General features: G+C 47.6%; 1 protein-coding gene across 3 annotated transcripts in view; it reads right to left on the bottom strand.

The window, feature by feature from the left end:
* Positions 1-20,542, bottom strand: part of ARIH1 (ariadne RBR E3 ubiquitin protein ligase 1) — a 130,127-nt gene that overhangs the window by 7,696 nt on the left and 101,889 nt on the right. For 2 of the 3 annotated variants that reach the window (XM_039492226.1, XM_039492227.1), the window contains exons 10-11: positions 2,311-2,441; positions 2,149-2,206 (exon numbers count right to left, since the gene is read on the bottom strand). In XM_039492226.1, the coding sequence (XP_039348160.1) occupies positions 2,149-2,206; positions 2,311-2,441 (189 nt within the window). Of the gene's footprint in view, positions 1-398; positions 507-2,148; positions 2,207-2,310; positions 2,442-20,542 lie in introns of all 3 variants that reach the window. The other variant, XM_039492224.1, reaches the window with a different exon arrangement.

Genomic DNA, 20,542 nt, shown 5'->3' with positions numbered 1-20,542 from the left:
CGAGTTTCAGAAAGTGGGGGAAATCAAATCATGAGAGAGTGTGCACGCACGTGCAGTGACAATTCTTCTGGACCCAGGTTACAACAGAAGTTTGGGGCCTCCCACTCCCATCTAGTTATGGGAGAGGGAAGGCAGTCAGAATTCATGCCTTAAGTAAAAAATATTGAGATCGACAAGGAAGAGGCCATGTCAGCAGCAGAAGGAAGAGCAGTGGTGTGTCCCCTATCCAGAGGTTTTGTTGTATGCACGTGTGACCACAAGAAAATGTGGGGAGTGGAAACCAGGAGTGGTAATTTTGTTCAGCATTAAATATTAAACAGGCATCCACCTTGTCCCTACAGCATTAAAGACACAAGAAAGGCAGGCTAGCCAGCCAGGGTTGGCCCTAAACAACTTACTATCCCTTCAAAGCTCATTTTATCCAATCCCTTAATGGATTTTTGCCAGGCAGCAAAAGGCTCTCCTCTGACCACAGGGCCATCCCCCTGGCAGATTTCAAATCCCTGCTGCAAACCAAACAGACGTTATAGCAGGTCACAAAAACTGCCAGAGAAGTTTTGATAATGGGAAGATTTACGCAACTTTATCAGAGGGGTTGTTACAACTCATCTGTTTTGATCACTTGTTACAGGTCATCTGGTATTACATACCCTTTAAATGGCACTTGACAAGTAGACATACGTCTTTGTCACAAGACCTTAGTTAGCATGCATCTCCTTACAAAGCCAGTTACCTGTAGATGAAGCACAGGACTGTGTGCATGCTGGCACCCAAAAAACAAAATCTAAGGAAGAATATTTATTTATTTATTTATTTTAAAGGAGGCCCTCTGGTTCCTGTTGGATACCTGAAGATCTGTGCCCCCATTTCAACCATAGCTCCTTTGGGGCCACTACTGCCTCTAAGTGGAAAATAAGATTGTCACTCAAAACCCCAACCAGACCAGAATGGTGATTAATCTCTTCTGTCTCAGCATCACTGCTAATCCCTGCCATTCCATGCTGTTAGACTCAAAGTAAACCCACATCTTCTGTACAGTTGTTAGATGCTCGATAGACCACTGGGATGTCAAAATCATCTCCTTATGAACATTCAACAATTGTTTTCAGGAATTTAACAAAAACAGGAAGTGATCCACTGTGGGGTCATTTCATTCCAGTATGTGTACAGTGCTGCACACAAGGGCCTGATCCTGACTGCAACCTCTGAGTCCAACCCACAAAGGAAATTAATATCCTAATTAGAATTACTGATTTACACCCTTCCAAGTTAAGTGCTGCTTATAGGTTACTACAATGTGGTTGTAAGAAATAATACTTATGACCAAGACTGATTGTACAGCCAAAAATTTTTTAAATTACATTTTCAGATTAGCACCTAGAGATGAAATATTAAATAGTTTCACAATACCGATATTTACATTATATCAAGGAAAAACCTGATCTCAGAGTATGGGAAAGAGGTGCAATATATTTAGTATGGAGAAATGCATCACTGATTAATAGTACAGGCATGAATCAAAAGCATCCTAATTTTCTTTTCACCAGCAGATTAGCTGAGGTACTAATTACATGTACAGAATAAATATGATGTGAAGACGACGGCTTATAATATACTTCAGTACATGTTACAGCCATTTGTAGTAGAGGGTGTTTCAGGAAATAAGCTAGTTACCAGCTATAGGAATACTTAGCCAAAGTGGGTGAAATGAATTGCTGCAATCTGCAGTACACAGGGTGCAATCCCTCCGTTTGAGAGAGTCCTCCTGGTTGCATTACCCATATTCACACTACAATGCTTAACCCAGCTGCAATTCAGTGAGCCTGCCTTCAAGAACATCTCAGTGAATGTGATGCCTGCAATCAACAAACCAGCAGGCAACAAATAGCACATAGTTTAAAATGTTCTGAGGACATTGTACATTGACCTTATCTCAAAAGGAAGATTTCATCGTTATGATCACATTTAAATGTCTTTTGGACTTTGGCTCATCCAGTTCCTGGAGGTTAACTGTCAACCTTCATTCACTATTTGTGTATTTTAACAAGAAGTGACAATATACAGTATTTAAAGGTTTACAGAACTCAAAAGAAATTGTTCCTCAAAACTAGAGGTTCTTTCAATCCCCACCAAGAGTTATGTACTCACCTCCTGTGCATCTCTTGCTGCCTTTGCATCATCCTCATTGTAGCGATTACAGTTGTACCTGAAAAAAGACAAAGACTGAATTCATGGGCTGAAGTTAAAACAGGTAGAATGTTGGCAATACAGTTGCCCTGTCCTTTCGCCAGTTTAAGGTACTAAACCTACCAGGCAGATCCATGTGGCTCCCAAGGGCCAAGACATACCCAGCAGAACTCTGCTTTACAGTTCTGGTTCCGACAGACCATGTGATTGCAGCCTCCATCTTTTTCAATGGTCACATGGCATTTTGGGCATTCCTGTGAACAGAAGAGACACTGCTATTAATGTTAGAAGCAGGACATGTGCTCTAATCTTTCAGATCTTGTTAGAACACAACACGAATATGAACCTAATATAGCCAACTCAGTTTACAACAGAGCTGTGAAAAATTACACGCCCTCAGAAATGAAATGGGCAGGAGAAAAGTCAGTATGATCCTCTTCTCTCCTGAATCAGGCCCCAAGAGACTTTCAAATACTGGAAGAGGCATGACTATAAAAGCTTGAAGAATAACTCATATGGTTACATGACTAGTCACTGTTAGCTGACTTGCCAATATTGCCCTGGTACTCCAGGGGAAAAAGGTAATTTTATGATCCCCAGTAAAATCAACAACTGCTCTACTGCTACCAGCACCTAATGGAGTGGCTCACAGAACAGGAGAGTATTTTGTAGTAAGACTAAATGTGCTCCACACATGTTGGGAGATTTATTATTATTATTTTTTTTTTAACTTTGAAGACCAAGGCTGAGATAGGCCAAGATAGACTTACACTAGCAAGACTTTTTGGATTGGCTGAAAATTGTGAAGTATTTAAATATCTGGCTGCCAAGTACAGAAGCCAATCTGTATTGATGTAAACTGTTAATTTTTAAAGTCGTCCCCCATACGTAAAGCTATTGTACTCAAATATTTCTTCTGTTTGGGCAGAACGTCTCAACATCCCAATTTAGGCAGCAGAGTTTGTTGTGCAGACAGTTCTTGTAATGAACACCAGAAGTGCTTTTGCAGCATCCTGCTTTCTTCACAGCAAAACTTTTGGTCTATTCCAGCACGTACACTCAATATCAGAGCTTAAAATGCCCTGGAGGCTGTCTTGGATCAGTGACAATAACTGTTATCACATTTCATCTAAAAAACATCTCAGAGACAAAAAAGTTCCTCCTTCTAAAGTTCAACCGCCCTGCCCCTTCAACTAAACAGGCCATTAGTTCACCGAATATGCCTACAAGAAACTAGAATGGAATTAAGGATTCCCACCTCATACACACTTTCCCAGTAGTGCTTTCCACATTCCTGTTGTACTCTCCCTCTCCCCTCACGTGCCACCCCAATCAAGGCCTTGCATTACCGCAAGGGACTGGGTAATAATCCCTCTGGAGCCTGCCAACAATTTTCAGTTGGCTTCAGGTAAAAGGGTGCCAGGAATGCAGCACTACCTATGGCAACCATTTCCAAAACAGATTTTCCTAAAGCCAGTGCCCCAGCCACATGAACCATCCATGTCATTAGTAAGACACTGTCTCATCCTTCATTGTATTCAAGTGCTACCATCCCTCCTACATGGTATTGTCAGGAAATCAAACATATTTCTTTAGGGTAATTTAATGATTTCTACATTAGACACAAGATATTTGCTGACTTGCCTACTGTGTGGTAAACCGTTGAAGCAAGACCCAGAGAAAAAAATTTCCAAGGCCTCTCATAAACCAACATGCAAACTGCTATGTGGCTATAGCAGTAGAGTGTGTGTGTGGCTACAGTCAGCATTACCAGCTAAGGGGACATCTCTACACTTTATTTGCCAAATTGCAAAAATACCAAGAATATGATTTCTACTTCTTGCACTCTTGGGGCATACCTGTGCAGTAGAGAGATGCTCTACAATGGGCTAAGACAGATTTTAAATTGGTTTACAGGTATTATTCAGCAGTCACTTCATTTATTTCGGAACACAATTCAACACACTGTACAAAATCACTTTTACAATCTGAACTTCAGTTTTGCTCATTTACATTTGAGGATTGGAGTCGAGGCAGAAATAGGGTATTTCTAAATGTAACTCCTGGCTTGGGAACAGGGAAGAAATGTTATTTCTCTGTTTCAGAGCACTGTGCAACCAATCAAACTTTCTTAAGCTCCCTGATCCCAGGTTAGCCATGTTGCATTAGAAACGAGTGAACGAGCAGGTAACTATTCTCCTCAAGTCCTCAGAAGTGTCAGGAAAACAATTTCCTAGGTGCTTGGCTGCCCCCTATCCTGCCATCACGGTACTATTTAAGCACCTCAGTCTTTAATGTATTCATCCTCACAACACCCTTGAGAGGTAAAGCAGCAATACAACCTCAGTTTTACAAATGGGGAACTGAGACACTGAGTGTCAAAGGCAAAGGAGGAAATGAATCCAGATCGCTCAAGACCCAGGCTAGGGCCATAACCACTGGACCTGCACACCTCTAAAATGTTAAGTTTAAACTTTCAGATGTTTGAATTATTCCTTTTCTATACACATCCCCTGCACAGAAGGAGCTCAAAGAAAAAGGTTCAGTCTATAAAGTAGATGGCTTTTCTTTTGCTTCAGTCTGCACTGTTCTTCATTCAGATTTTAAAGAGTGCCCACCCACTACTCTGAGCACATGTCCACATTTAAAATACAACTAAGGCCCAGTACCCAAAACCAAGCCTCCCCTGCAGGTTACCCTGTCGAAAACCAAAGCCTTTCCCATCATCCACCTGTGACCCTTCTTCCTAGGGGAAAAAAACAGGAAGAGCAAGCAAACCTTGCAATGTGACCCAAAGGTCAAATTCTCACCAAAATGGTTCCTCTTCTCTGCCCTCAGAGTTGCACAGAGAGCACTTAGCTCAAGTGCCTCTGATCTCCACAGTATCACACCAAGAGAGAATTATCTCCACCAGACCCTAATGCAACTAAGGCTTTCTAGGTTAAAGACAATGAGTTAAGTTGCACCAGGAAGCTATTACAAAGCTAGTGCCCCATGACCTGCACTAGTTTAATTTTTTATTTTTATTACCATAGCTCCCTAGTGGTGGACCAGGACATTCTGAAGAATCAGAGCAGGCTGCGCAGCGGGGACAGAAGGACAGTGAAGAAATCTGGCAGCATGTGACCTCCAGAAGAAGAAAGAGGAGCGTCCATGTACCAGCAATGCAGATACAGGTGAACAACCATTTTCATGTTCTCTCCACAGGTACTAATGCAGAGAGTGGACTAGACGACACCTGAAGGAAGGGAGCAGAACAAGACCCCACCAATTGGAAGACATGAGATGAACTGTCCTAGGGATGGGGGTTCCATGACCACCGCTCCCAAAAGAAGGAGGCACGTGGTGGTGGTCAGGAACTCCCTTCTCAGGGGGACTGAGTCATCTATCTGCCGTCCTGACCGGGAAAACCAAGAAGTGTGCTGCTTGCCAGGAGCTAGGATTCACGCTGTGACGAAGAGACTGCTGAGACTCATCAAGCCCTCGAACCACTACCCGTTCCTGCTTCTTCACATGGGCACCAATGATACTGCCAAGAATGACCTTGAGCGGATCACTGCAGACTACGTGGCTCTGGAAAGAAGAATAAAGGAGTTTGAAGCGCAAGTGGTGTTCTCGTCCATCCTCCCTGTGCAAGGAAAATGAACGGCTACGGAGGTGGTGTCAGAGAGAGGGCTTTAGATTTGACCATGGGATGGTGTTCCAAGGAGTGCTCCACTTAAAGAGAGGGAAGAGCATCTTCACAAGCAGGGTGGCTAGCCTAGTGAGGAGAGCTTTAAACTAGGTTCACTGGGGGAAGGAGACCAAAGCCCTGAGGTAAGTGGGGAAGTGGGATGCTGGGAGGAAGCACGAGCAGGAGAGCACAAGAAGGGAGGACTCCTGCCTCATACTGAGAAAGCAGGACGTATCAGCAAGTTATCTTAAGTGCCTATACACAAATGCAACAAAACCTGGGAGATAAGCAGGGAGAACTGGAAGTCCTGGAACAGTCAAAGAATTATGATGTGATTAGAACAACAGAGACCTGGTGGGATAAATCACATGACTGGAGTACTGTCATGGATGGATATAAACTGTTCAGGAAGGACAGGCAGGGCAGAAAAGGTGGAGGAGTTGCACTGTATGTAAGAGAGCAGTATGACTGCTCAGAGCTCCAGTATGAACTGCAGAAAACCCTGAGAGTCTCTGGATTAAGTTTAGAAGTGTGCGCAACAAGGGTGATGTCGTGGCAGGAGTCTGCTATAGACCACCAGACCAAGGGGACGAGGTTTTCTTCTGGCAACTAACAGAAGTTACTAGATCACAGGCCCTGGTTCTCATGGGGGACTTCAATCACCCCAATATCTGCTGGGAGAGCAATACAGCAGGGCACAGACAATCCAGGAAGTTTTTGGAAAGTGTAGGGGATAATTTCCTGGTGCAAGTGCTGGAGGAACCAACTAGGGGCAGAGCTCTTCTTGACCTGCTGCTCACAAACAGGGAAGAATTAGTAGGGGAAGCAAAAGTGGATGGGAACCTGGGAGGCAGTGACCATGAGATGGTCGAGTTCAGGATCCTGACACAAGGAAGAAAGGAGAGCAACAGAATACGGACCCTGGACTTCAGAAAAGCAGACTTTGGCTCCTTCAGGGAACTGATAGGCAGGATCCCCTAGGAAAATAACATGAAGGAGAAAGGAATCCAGGAGAGCTGGCTGTACTTTAAAAGAATCCTTATTGAGGGTGCAGAAACAAACCATCCTGATGTGTAGAAAGAATAGTAAATATGTCAGGCAACCAGCTTGGCTTAACAGTGAAATCCTTGCTGATCTTAAACACAAAAAAGAAGCTTACAAGAAGTGGAAGATTGGACAAATGACCAGGGAGGAGTATAAAAATGTTGCTCAGGCATGCAGGAGTGAAATCAGGAGGGCCAAATCACACTTGGAGTTGCAGCTAGCAAGGGATGTTAAGAGTAACAAGAAGGGTTCCTTCAGGTATGTTACCAACAAGAAGGTGGTCAAGGAAAGTGTGGGCCCCTTACTGAATGAGGGAGGCAACCTAGTGACGGAGGATGTGGAAAAAGCTCATGTACTCAATGCTTTTTTTGCCTCCGTCTTCACGAACAAGGTCAGCTCCCAGACTACTGCACTGGGCAGCACAGTATGGGGAGGAGGTGACCAGCCCTCTGTGGAGAAAGAAGTGGTTCAGGACTATTTAGAAAAGCTGGACGAGCACAAGTCCATGGGGACGGATGCGCTACATCCGAGGGTGCTAAAAGAGTTAGCAGATGTGATTGCAGAGCCATTGGCATTATCTTTGAAAACTCATGGCAATCGGGGGAGGTCCCAGATGACTGGAAAAAGGCTAATGTAGTGCCCATCTTTAAAAAAGGGAAGGAGAAGGATCTGGAGAAATACAGGCCAGTCAGCCTCACCTCAGTCCCCGGAAAAATCATGGAGCAAATCCTCAAGGAATCAATTCTGATGCACTTAGAGGAGAGGAAAGTGATCAGGAACAGTCAGCATGGATTCACCAAGGGCAAGTCATGCCTGACTAACCTAACTGCCTTCTAGGATGAGGTAACTGGCTCTGTGGATGAGGGGAAAACAGTGAAGGTTTTCCTTGACTTTAGCAAAGCTTTAGATATGGTCTCCCACAGTATTCTTGCCGGCAAGTTAAAGTAGTATGGGCTGGATGAATGGACTATAAGGTGGATAGAAAGCTGGCTAGATCGTCAGGCTCAACAGGTGGTGATCAATGGCTCCATGTCTAGTTGGCAGCTGGTATCAAGTGGAGTGCCCCAAGGGTCGGTCCTGAGGCCAGTTCTGTTCAATATCTTCATTAATGATCTGGAGGGTGGCGTAGATTGCACTCGCAACAAGTTTGCAGAGGACACTAAACTGTGCGGAGTGGTAGATATGCTGGAGTGTAGGGATAGGATACAGAGAGACCTAGACAAATTAGAGGATTGGGCCAAAAGAAATATGATGAGGTTCAAGAAGGACAAGTGCAGAGTCCTGCACTTAGGATGGAAGAATCCCATGCACTGCTACAGACTAGGGACTGACTGGCTAGGCAGCAGTTCGGCAGAAAAGGACCTAGGGGTTACAGTGGACGAGAAGCTGGATATGAGTCAACAGTGTGCTCTTGTTGCCAAGAAAGCTAACAGCATTTTGGGCTATATAAGTAGGGGCATTGCCAGCAGATCGAGGGATGTGATCATTCCCCTCTATTCGGCATTGGTGAGGCCTCATTTGGAGTACTGTGTCCAGTTTTGGGCCCCACACTACAAGAAGGATGTGGAAAAATTGGAAAGAGTCTAGCGGAGGGCAACAAAAATGATTAGGGGGCTGGAACACATGATTAGGAGGAAAGGCTGAGGAAACTGGGATTGTTTAGTCTGCAGAAGAGAAGAATGAGGGGGGATTTGATAGCTGCTTTCAACTACCTGAAAGGGGGTTCCAAAGAGGATGGATCTAGACTGTTCTCAGTGGTACCTGATGACAGAACAAGGAGCAATGGTCTCAAGTTGCAGTGGGGGAGGTTTAGGTTTGATATTAGGAAAAACTTTTTCACTAGGAGGGTGGTGAAGCACTGGAATGGGTTACCTAGGGAGGTGGCGGAATCTCCTTCCTTAGAGGTTTTTAAGGTCAGGCTTGACAAAGCCCTGGGCTGGGATGATTTAGTTGGGGTTGGTCCTGCTTTGAGCAGGGGAATGGTCTAGATGACCTCCTGAGGTCCCTTCCAACCCTGATATTCTATTTTTCTATGATTCTCTCTTCAAGAAATACCCCTCAACTAACAGTCTGTGGCATTCTGCACCATCTTTAGGTGTTGCCCCACATGCAGTAATCCTATTATGACAATGGCCTAGATTGCTGAGAGAAGGTCACTGACTAAGATATCACCACCTTTGTGTTAATTAAAAGGTGCTTTACCCACTGTTGGTACCTGGGCACCTGGAAATAGTTGGAGATCCAAGAGGACACCAAGTTTGCAAAACAGTAATAAGAGAACAGATTTCCTATAACAAAGAAAGCAAATATCAACCTTGCTATTTCTTCCAGATGGTTCCCCTATAGCACAACCCAACTCTTCCAGATTGAATCACTGCCAACTTACCCTAATCAAAACCTTGATCCTAGCAGGATGCTGGACAAGCCAATCAAATGCACTAGCTAAGTCTAACAAAACGGAAATCGAGCCAAACCAAACCATTCACAAGAAATCTCAGTTCTTCACTATCTCCACATTCACATAAATAGGGTGCGTGACAATATAGAACCTTGTGGGACCTCACGAGAGCAAACAGTGCAGCTGAACAGTTATCCAACACAACACTCCAGGTCACATGAAAGTGAAGAAACTGAACCAGCTGAGAGCAGCTGTATCCGTGCCAGGGTCTCCAATTTAGCAGTAACACTTCATGGCCAATAGTTGAAAAGAGAGCTGATAGATGCAGGAGAATCAGACGCTTTGCTTTCTTCCATCACCAGAAACCCAACCAGCCAGGGCTACATTCAAGCCCAGAATTAAATTGACCATGATTAAGAAACGGAGTACTCTATGCACAAACAAAAATGCTTCACCACCTTCTAACCATTTTTGGGAGATGATCAGAGAGAAACTGGGTGGTAACTGGTGATACTAGAACCCCCTCTGCAAGTTGATAACTGCTACTGTAAGAGAAGCTGGAACTGTGTCACTGCATCCTTCCAATCCATCTTCAAGAAGGGCCCCAATATCTTCACTGGCTGAGCAGCGAAGGGATTTTGGTGCTCCTATAGCTTCTCCGTGAATAAAAATGGCCAAAATTCAGGTTTCTAACCAGAAATGGAACCATCCTATCCACAGAGAGCAAAGAAAACTCACATCACTAAGCAAAAGTGATCTAGAAGAATAAAGCTGAGAAGGGCACATGGGAGTCTCAGTATGAATAGTTATGCACAAGAACCTTATGTTCTTCGAGATGTGTTGCTCATGTCTATTCCACATCCCACCTTTCTTCCCCTCTGTTGGAGTTGTCTGGCAAGAAGGAACTGAGGGTGGGGGGAGTGCGCAGCACCCCTTGTACTGCACCATGGAGGCGCCACTCCATGGGTTGCTAGGGCACTCCCCTACTGGTACTGCTAGGGGAAAAACTCCCGGCACTAGTGCACGTGGCAAGCACACACACCTGTTGTGGAACAGACATGAGCAACACATCTTGAAGAACACCAGTTACGGAAAAGGAACTGTCTTATCATACACTCACTTAGGGTTACTTCCTGCATCACAGCAGGGTAGATAATCTAGCCGGAATAATCCACTGATTTGATTTCCTGACCAAATGTTATTGCTTGGCCATAGTTCTTTATGTTCAAATCTTCCTTCCCTTAGTCCCCTCCCCTTTGCCCCCTCCCCTCTGCTTCTTAATCCATAAATGATCTCTCCCATGCATTTTTAGTGACTTGAATAGTTACTGCTATTGGTTTTTCTGCTACTGTTCAGCATTTCTTCAGTGTGTATTCTTTAACGGCCTGTTTCCTTGAAAGTTTAATAAAATAATGTTGTTCACGCTTTTACACTTACCAATCTAATTGGGGAACTCGTTCATAGACATGCTGATCTTGCTGTTTAATTCACCTGCCTTGGGCCTTGAAGGAGTATGGAGATTTCAGTGATGTGATGAATCACGTAGCACAGTGGTTATAGTTAGGGTCTTTGTACCTGTTTGCATTGTGGCAATTTAGGATTCCCAGTCATGGGCCCAGGGCCACATTTGGCCATACACTGCACAAACAAATGAGAAAGATGGTCCCTGCCCCAAAGAGCTTAGTCTCCTGAGATACTTTTTAGGTGAATTTTAATGCTTGTAATTGAAGAAGTCACAGGTACTAGTTAAGGATAATATTAAACAAGCAAGTGATCTGGAAGTTCCACCACACAGTTCCCAGATGCACCTCATTCCTGAACTGTCATCCTGTTTCAGTTCTAAATGGATCATAAACAGGGACTGCCACCCCTACTGATTTGTAATTCCTTGTGCTCTTTTTCTGTTCTCCCCCCGCCCCCATAAGAACACAATACAACAATTTATCTGAAACCAAATATATATTCAAAGGGAATTTTTCATGATTGCACCAGACACCCACTTCCACGCCAGAGCAGCATACTGTAGGACCAATATTTGGTTAATTGTTGGACCAGTAACACAAAATGTTTTTTAATTTAGCAGCATAATAGAAACAGATATGTTGTTCATAAGTCTCAGCAAAATTATGCAAAAATTGTGGCTTAGTTGTCTTGAGTCTTTCCACGCAAGTGTGAAAGGTATCCATGTGGTAAATCACTTTTGACTCCCTTGCATTTAAACGAAGCTGGCAGGAGAAAGAGAATGAGATCTCTTTAGAAAAAAAAGACATTAAAGTCCCCATTGTAAGCTAAAATGTTGGATACCCTCCTGGAATGGAGACCTGTCTGAATCTCTGTGGCTCATAGAACTGGAATAAGAAGCCCATACGGGTGGATGCTTCCCAGCCATATGACCACCTGGTGGATAGCCTGGCAGGGCATCACCAGTTATGGAAACAGTAACTGTCTTTTCTTTTTCGAGTGATTGCTCATGTGTATTCCACAATAGGTGATTCCAAGCTATATCTGTTGGAGGTGGGTAGGAGTTCACAAATTCTTGGCACAGCTCTGCCAAACCCAGTGTCATGGAATCAGAGAATATTAGGGTTGGAAGGGACCTCAGGACATCATCTAATCCAACTCCCTGCTCAAAGCAGGACCAATCCCCAGACAGAATTTTACCCCAGTTCCCTAAATGGCCCCCTCAAGGATTGAACTCACAACCCTGGGTTTAGCAGGCCAATGCTCAAACCACTGAGCTAAACCTCCGCCCTGGTCTAGGAGACGATTGCATAGTGTGAGGTGAACGTGTGAACTGAAGACCACGTGGCAGCCCTACAAATGTCCTGAATGGGGATGTGGGCCAAAAAGGCAGCCGACGAGGCCTACGCCTGAGTCGAGTGTGCCTTCACAATTGGTGGCAAAGGGATTCCCGCCAGGACATAACAGGTACGGATGCACAAGGTGATCCAGTTGGAGAGCCGCTGAGTGGAGAGATCATCCGACCTTTCATGCGCTCGGCCGAGGCAACAAACAGTTGTGTGGACTTTCTGAATGGCTTAGTCCGCTCCAGCTAGAAAGCCAGTGTTTGGTGGTGGTGGTGCTCCTCACTAGATGCATGGAGCTTGGGGCAGAGGACTGGCAGAAAGATGTCCTGACCCATGTGATAGGCAGAGACCACCTTTGGGAGGAACGAGGGATGTGGGCGGAGCTGAACCTTATCCTTATGAAACACCATGTATGGGGGCTCAGAGGTCAGGGCTCTGAGCTCCGAGACCCGCCTAGCCAATGTGATCGCAACCAGGAAGGCCACCTTCCATGAGAGGTGTGACCAGGAGCATGTGGCTAGTGGCTCAAATGGGGGCCTTATAAGATGGGCCAACACCAAGTTTAGGTCCCACTGCGGGACTGGGGGCCTAACATGCGGGAAGAGACAATCCAAACCCTTAAGGAATCAGCCAGTCATAGCATGGGAGAATACAGTGTGGCCCAACACCGGCGGATGGAAGGCCAATATGGCCGTCCGGTGCACCTTGACTAACAAGGGCGCGAGGCTGTGGGCTCTAAGATGAAGGAGGTAGTCCAGGATAAGCTGGATCGGGACTGCCACCGGGGAAATGCCCCGCTTGTCCGCACATCTGGAAAACCAAGACCACTTTGCTAAGTAGGCTCGGCATGTGGAGGGCCTCCTGCTTTCTAGGAGGACACGCTGAACCCTTTCAGAGCATGTCTTTTCCTCCCTATTGAGCAGCCACATCGTGAGGTGGAGTGCCACTAAGTTGGGATGGAGGAGGCAGCCCTGGTCCTGGGAGAGCAGGTCCGGGCGGGACGGCAATGGCCACGGCGGGGTGACCGCCAGGCCCATCGGGTCCCCTACCAATGCTGTCTGGACCATGCCGGGGCAATCAGAAGGACCTGGGCCTTGTCCGTCTTTAACTTTTCCAGGACCTTGCCGATAAGCAGGAATGCGGGAAAAGGCGTAGAGAAACTGGCCTGACCAAGACAGGAGGAAGACATCCGAGATAGAGCCCCCCCAGCCCCGAGCAGAACCGGGGACAGCGACGGTTCTGCCAACTCATGAACAGGTCCACCTGGGGAGTTTCCCACACTTGGAAAAGCCTGTGCACCACCTCTGGGTGGAGAGACCACTCGTGCTGAGAGGAGATGTCCCCGCTCAAGTGATCCGCCCACGCGATCTGGGCGCCCGGCAGATGGAAGGCCTGTAGGGAGATGTCATGGGCCATACACAGCCTGAGGGCTTCGCGGCAGAGGATAAGGCCTTGCCTTGCCTTGCCTGTTGATGTAGAACATCGAGGCTGTGTTGTCTTATGAAAGGAGACTCAAAGAGCTTGGCTTGTTTAGCCTAACCAAAAGAAGGCTGAGGGGAGATATGATTGCTCTTTATAAATATATCAGAGGAATAAATATCAGGGAGGGAGAGGAATTATTTAAGCTTAGTACCAATGTGGACACAAGAACAAATGGATATAAACTGGACACTAGGAAGTTTAGACTTGAAATTAGACAAAGGTTTCTAACCATTAGAGGAGTGAAGTTCTGGAACAGCCTTCCAAGGGGAGTCGTGGGGGCAAAAGACATATCTGGCTTCAAGACTAAGCTTGATAAGTTTATAGGGGGGATAGTATGATGGGATAGCCTAATTTTGACAATTAATTCATCTTTGATTATTAGCAGGTAAATATGCCCGATGGGATGTTAGATGGGGTGGGATCTGAGTTACTACAGAGAATTCTTTCCTGGGTGCTGGCTGGTGAGTCTTGCCCACATGCTCAGGGTTTAACTGATCGCCATATTTGGTGTTGGGAAGGAATTTTCCTCCACGGCAGATTGGCAGAGGCCCTGGAGGTTTTTCGCCTTCCTCTGCAGCATGGGGCACAGGTCACTTGCTGATTCTCTTCACCTGGAGGTCTTTAAACCACGATTTGAGGACTTCAATAACTCAGACATAGGTTAGGGGTTCATTACAGGAGTGGGTGGGTGAGATTCTGTGGCCTGCATTGTGCAGGAGGTCAAACTAGATGATCATAATGGTCCCTTCTGACCTTAAAGTCTATGAGTCCATGAGGACCCTGACCACCCAGCCCTCCAGGTGCAAGCAGAAGGCCATGCACACCAGCCGTACTGCCCTGAGCTCCTTTATGTTTGTGTGTTCAATCAGATCCCGAGCTGACCACAGACATCGGGTCTGAACGTTCCCCACATGGGCCCCCAACCCATCGGACCTGGGATGGACACCAGTTCCAGCAACAGAGCCCTGCCCCTGAACAGACCCCTTAGAGCATGTTTCTTGGGGAGGACCACCACAGTTGGGAGGTGATCACTGGTTCGGGTACCATGAGGACTTTGTCCATCCAGTTTCGGGCTTGGGAGAACTCTGAGGCCAACCAGAGCTGGAGGGGCCTCATCCTGAGTCTGGCGTGATGGACCACATTCGTGCATGCCGACATATGACCCAAGAGCTGGAGGCACACTCTGGCCGTTGTCACCAGAAACCTTGTGACCGTGTTGATGAGCCCCTTCAGGGTCTCGTACCTGTCTGGTAGGAGGGAGGCTCTGGCCGACGAAGCATCCAGGACTGCCCCGATAAACTTTATGCGTTGAACCAGGACTAACGTGGACTTGGTGTTTACCAACAGGCCCAAAGTGGTGCATATGGACAGGAGCTGCCCTTGACCAACCAGTCGTCCAGATAGGGAAAGATCTGGACCCCCCGGCGCCTGAGGTGGGCGACATACATTTTGTGAATACCCTGGAGGCAGTGGACAGGCCAAACGGAAGGACCGTGAAATGGAGGAAGTGTCTGTACCCCTCAAATATATGAATGTGGAAGTACATGTCCTGCAGATCGAGGGTGGCATACCAGTCCATGGGATCCAGGGAGGGGTTGATAGAGGCCAGGGACACCATGCGGAACTTGAGCTTCACCACGTACTGGTTTAGGCGGCACAGGTCCAAGATGGTCCTGAGCCCCCCTTTGGCCTTCGGGATAAGGAAATAGCAGTAGTACTACCCATTGCCTTTGAACTCCCTGGGTACCTCTTCCACCACTCCTAGGCCCAGGAGCCACCCCACCTCCTGCTCAAGCAGGGCCTCGTGCAAGAGGTCCCCCAGGAGGGACGGGGGTAGTTGGGCCGTGAGGAAGTAAACTGGAGGGCGTGGCCCCAGGAGATGCTGTTGAGGACCCATCGGTCCAAGGTCAGCCATGACCACTCCAGGAGGAAAGCACACAACCGATTGGAGAAGGGAAGCTTTATTGGGGGGTGGATCCCATATGAGAACTGGCAGGACGTCCCTGGGCGTCCCGTCAAAACCGCCTTTTCCCGCCTGCTTGCCCTTGGAGGACTCAGGGCGAGACTGCCTCTGTGGGTGCCTCTTATAGTCCCGTGACTTCTTATAAGCAGTCTCGTATTTTGGGTGGGTGGCCTGAGCGGGAGGCTGCGGCAGCTTAAACTTAGGTTTAGCCAGAGCCGGAACATAGAGACCCAGAGTCTGGAGGGTCGTGCGGGAGTCTTTTAGACCATGCAGCTTTGTATCCATTTGTTCTGCAAACAGAGCTTTGCCGTCAAACGGGAGGTCCTGGAGGGAGGTCTGCACCTCGCTGGACAGCCCAGAGAGCAGGAGCCATGACACCCTTCTCATGGACACTGCTGAGGCCATGGACTGCGCGGCCATGTCCGCTGCATCCGAAGCTGCCTGCAGGGTTGCCCTGGCAACTGCAGTACCCTCCTCTACCAGCGCTTTGAACTCCTTCCTGTCGTGCTCTTGGAGGGCGTCCTTGAAGTTGGGCAGGGAGCCCCACAGATTGAACTCATACCGGCCCAGGAGAGCCTGGTGGTTCGCCACCCATAACTGGAAGCTTGAGGACGAATAAATTTTCCTTCCAAAAGAGTCCAACCTACGCAAATCTTTATTTTTTGGGGTAGGGGCTGGCTGGCCCTTCCGCTCCCTGTGGTTGACCGACTCAACCACCCAGGGAGTTAGGAGCAGGGTGGGCATGTAAAGTATTTATGCCCCCTGGCAGGTACAAAATACTTGCGTTCTGCTCTCTTGGGGATGGGGGCCAATGAGGCTGGTGTTTGCCACAGGGCATTTGAAATTTTTGCCACCCCTTCATGGAGAGGCAAGGCCACCCTCCCCGGTGCCGAGGACAGCACATTAAACAGGGAGTCCGAGGGCTCCTCCATCTCCTCTGCTTGGAAGTGGAGGCTTGATGCCACCTTTTTTTTAAGAGTTCTTGGTGGGCCCTAAGGTGGTCCTGCAGAACAGAGGGAGGTGGGGCTGTAATCACCTCATCCAGGGAGGGCAAGGAGGCTGGCGCAGTACTTTGGGTGTCCACCGGCACCGGAGGGTTCACCACCTGGTCGGTCTCCGGGCATGGTGCTGAGGATGTACATCCATAGAATCATAGAATCTCAGGGTTGGAAGGGACCTCAGGAGGTCATCTAGTCCAACCCCCTGCTCAAAGCAGGACCAAACCCAACTAAATCATCCCAGCCAGGGCTTTGTCAAGCCTGACCTTAAAAACCTCTAAGGAAGGAGATTCCACCACCTCCCTAGGTAACCCATTCCAGTGCTTCACCACCCTACTAGTGAAAAAGTTTTTCCTAATGTCCAACCTAAACCTCCCCCTCTGCAACTTGAGACCATTACTCCTTGTTCTGTCATCTTCTACCACTGAGAAAAGTCTAGATCCATCCTCTTTGGAACGCCCTTTCAGGTAGTTGAAAGCAGCTATCAAATCCCCCCCCATTCTTCTCTTCTGCAGGCTAAACAATCTCAGTTCCCTCAGCCTCTCCTCATAAGTCATGTGCTCCAGCCCCCTAATCATTTTTGTTGCCCTCCGCTTGACTCTCTCCAATTTATCCACATCCTTCTTGTAGTGTGGGGCCCAAAGCTGGACACAATACTCCAAATGAGGCCTCACCAGTGCTGAATAGAGGGGAATGATCACATCCCTTGATCTGCTGGAAATGCCCCTACTTATACAACCCAAAATGCCACCGACTCCTTCCTTGGAGGTCTGGAGAGGGAGGCCGATGGTCCTTCTGAGGCTCCAGCCACCGAGGAGTCCCCACCAGGGGCTGCTGTGGCACCGGCAGGGCTAGCTGTCCGGTCTGGCCCACTGTCCAGCCTGGCCCATCTATGGACAACTATGAAGGGAGGCCAGGTTGGGCTGACATACAATCTGCCGCTGTCCCTGAACCGGAAGGTGTGGTGACGCCGGGAGCAGCTCTGGCAATCGACGCCTGGGGCTGCGGAGGCAGTGCCGTGACAGGGTCCTAGAGCAGGATGCCAAACAGGAACGATGTCTATGTCTGAGCCGTGACCGGCTAGGATAACCCCTCCAAGACAAGGACCTTTGGCAACGTCTCCCTCAGTCCCTTCGGTGTTCACTCCTCAAGGTGGAGCGGTGCCGAGAGTCTCAGTCAGACGGAACCCAACCAGACAGCCAGGGGGGTGTCGAGGGCGATCCACGTGGACTTTGCTCTGACCAGTTGCTGGGCAGCAAACGGCACCAGGAACATTCGCTCGAACAAGACCGGTACCGAGCTGGGAGCGACTGCGGAGATCCCAGAGGTGGTTTGCCTCTGGAGTGCGGGGCCGACATCAGTGGTGCTCCTTGTACTGGCATGAACATAACATCCCAGGCGGCCTGCAGGGCCTCCTGCATGGAGGGCATCTGGACATCTGGAGAGGCCCGCTCCAAATGGGCCGGGCTACTCCGCTTGATTTGAGTCGGAGGCCTAGTGGCTGGTGGGGATCGAGGACTGCCCGACATGGATCTAGCCTGTGTCTCGGGTTTACTCCGGTGCCACGGCGAAGGCGGCCTTTTTCTAGCCTTCTTGGCATGCCCTGTGGACGGGGAACGGTGCCGACTAGTCAATGGCGCTGAAGGGTCACCATGCACCAACACTGCCGTGCCGACTCTGAGCGGCACGCCGGAGCCAGGGTCAATGCCAACTCCATCAGAATAGCCCAGAGCCTGATGTCCCTTTCTCTCTCTTGGTCTGAGACTTAAACAACTTGCAAATCTTGCAGCAATCGCTGAGATGGGTTTCCCCCAAACAGCACAGACAGCCTGCGTGCAGATCACTCAGTGGCACAGAACACCTACAAGTGTCGCACGACTTAAAACCTGGGGCACGGGGCATGCCCCGGCCTGGGCGCTCTAGCTAAACTAAACTAAACAAACTACAGGTACCATACACTGAACGAATAAGCAGTTTTGGGGACGAGCTACAGCAAAGTTGGAGCAGAGCAGTTCCGAAGCACCTTCACTGGTGGCAAGAAGGAACTGAGGGTGGGGGGAGCGCGCAGCGCCCCTTATACCGTGCCATAGAAGGACCACTCCAGGAGTCACTAGGGAAAAAACTTCTGGCACCAGTGCACGTGGCGAGCATGCACACCTATTGTGGAATACACATGAGCAATCACTCGAAGAATATATGGTTATGACTCAAATCTTCTGCTTGGAAACAAAGGTCAGGGCAAACCTGTTTCCCGTTTGCCAGGTCCCTTTTTGTGATGCTTGCCCTCCACTACTTTTATGCTCAGATTAGTCAATTCATAAAATGCAGTTCCTATTTCAATGTAGGTAAAGGAGTGGCAGTGCATCCTGCAGCAACACGACATGAGAAGAGCTATTCCCCTGACCAATCCTGTGTAACACTTCACAGGAAAAAGGGTGTTAGGTCTGCATTCTAGCTCTCGCCACAAAAATACCTGCACTTACATTCCAGATGTAAAAAATGGGTTGTCAAATGCCCAGCTCAGCTTGATGCATTTCAACAGGTCTCCTGCAATTCTGGATTCTGTTTGAGTCTTGTTTATTAGAATTAGGCCAGGGGTCCCCAACGCGGTGCCGCGGGTGCCATGGCACCCACAGGGCCTCTAAGTGTGCCTGTGTACTGGCCAACGGACAAGCATCCACCGAAACGCCGCTGACAAGCTGCGTCATCCAGAGGCATTGCCGCTGAAATCCTGCCAATTTTTGGCGGCGATGCCTATTGACGTTGCCGCTTGTCGGCGGAATTTCGGCAGATGCTCATCCGCTGCCACGGTCCTCCATGGCTCATTGTCTGGCACCCGCCAGATGAAAAAGGTTGGGGACCACTGAATTAGGCTGTAAGAGCTTGATGCAATGACAACTAGAAATTATTCAGCTACATGGGTTGCTTTAAAAAACTCTTGCTTATCTGAAAGGAGAAAAAGATGGGAGTCCCACATGTGAGGTAAGATTCTTTTCATGGTTCTACACTGAACTGCAGTGGCAAGAAATGAAAGGGACAAATTTTTAGTTTGGAGCTGGGTCCCAAAGAGGGCTTGTTATAGTATACAATATAAATACAAATATAGTATTTCCAAACAACATGGGGGTGGAACACAAATTCAGATATTTAAAAGTGACCTGAAAAGAAAGAGAACTGGGTTTGGGCTTCTTTATAACGGATAAAGGTCTGACAAAAACTCTGTTTTATACATTAGAAACTTGACTCCTGTCCATCCTGGAAGACACTATGGTGATTGGAGGACAGTGAAAGTGTGACGACATACCAGCAGAAGAAGAGTGGAGTAATTGTGAAGGGAAGGAATTTTTAATCAGATTAATGCTGCTTTTGCTAACACCTATTAACTTCAATGACTAATAACATTTCAGATAAAGGAAGCCTGTGTTAAAAATTCAGTGTCCTCGCTCCCTCCATATCATGTGCTAAGACTTTCCAGGCATCCTTCAGAAAAAGCTAGGGAAAACCAGATTTGACATTCTTGGTATTTAAAGCAGAAATTTAAACACTTTTTTCAGGCCTTCCTGATGTAACATAAGGAAGCACAAACAGTTTTAAAGGTCTGCTTTAAAGAAACATTTAGTCGTCTTAGCACAGAAGTTGTCTTCATGCCCAAAACCATGTCTAAAAGGTTAGAGGAACATATCCTCAGATACTATGATGTTGGAACCTGACAGAAATTGAGAACAGAGCAAGGAATACAAAAAGCCTCTTCAACTTCCTGGCTTCCCCAAACAAGAAGAGAGAGAATTTAAGGCCTTAATGACTTGAAGTTGCATTGGTTTAATTGGTCTAATTTTAAACTGATTTAGGGAAAGCTTCACTGGTTTAACATGTAGACAAGGCTAAGTGGTACTTTCAGCCATCTGTTAGGTGATCTGATAAAGCTCCAATGTGCCAAAGGATAAAGTTTTGCTAACTCCTGCTAGAAGCCTCCAGGCCAACCCCAACATT

The sequence above is a fragment of the Mauremys reevesii genome, linkage group 10 (assembly GCF_016161935.1).
Source record: "Mauremys reevesii isolate NIE-2019 linkage group 10, ASM1616193v1, whole genome shotgun sequence".
NCBI classification, from domain to species: Eukaryota; Metazoa; Chordata; order Testudines; family Geoemydidae; genus Mauremys; species Mauremys reevesii.
The sequence above is the reverse complement of the archived record's forward strand: the minus strand, read 5'-3'. Positions and strand labels throughout refer to the sequence as shown.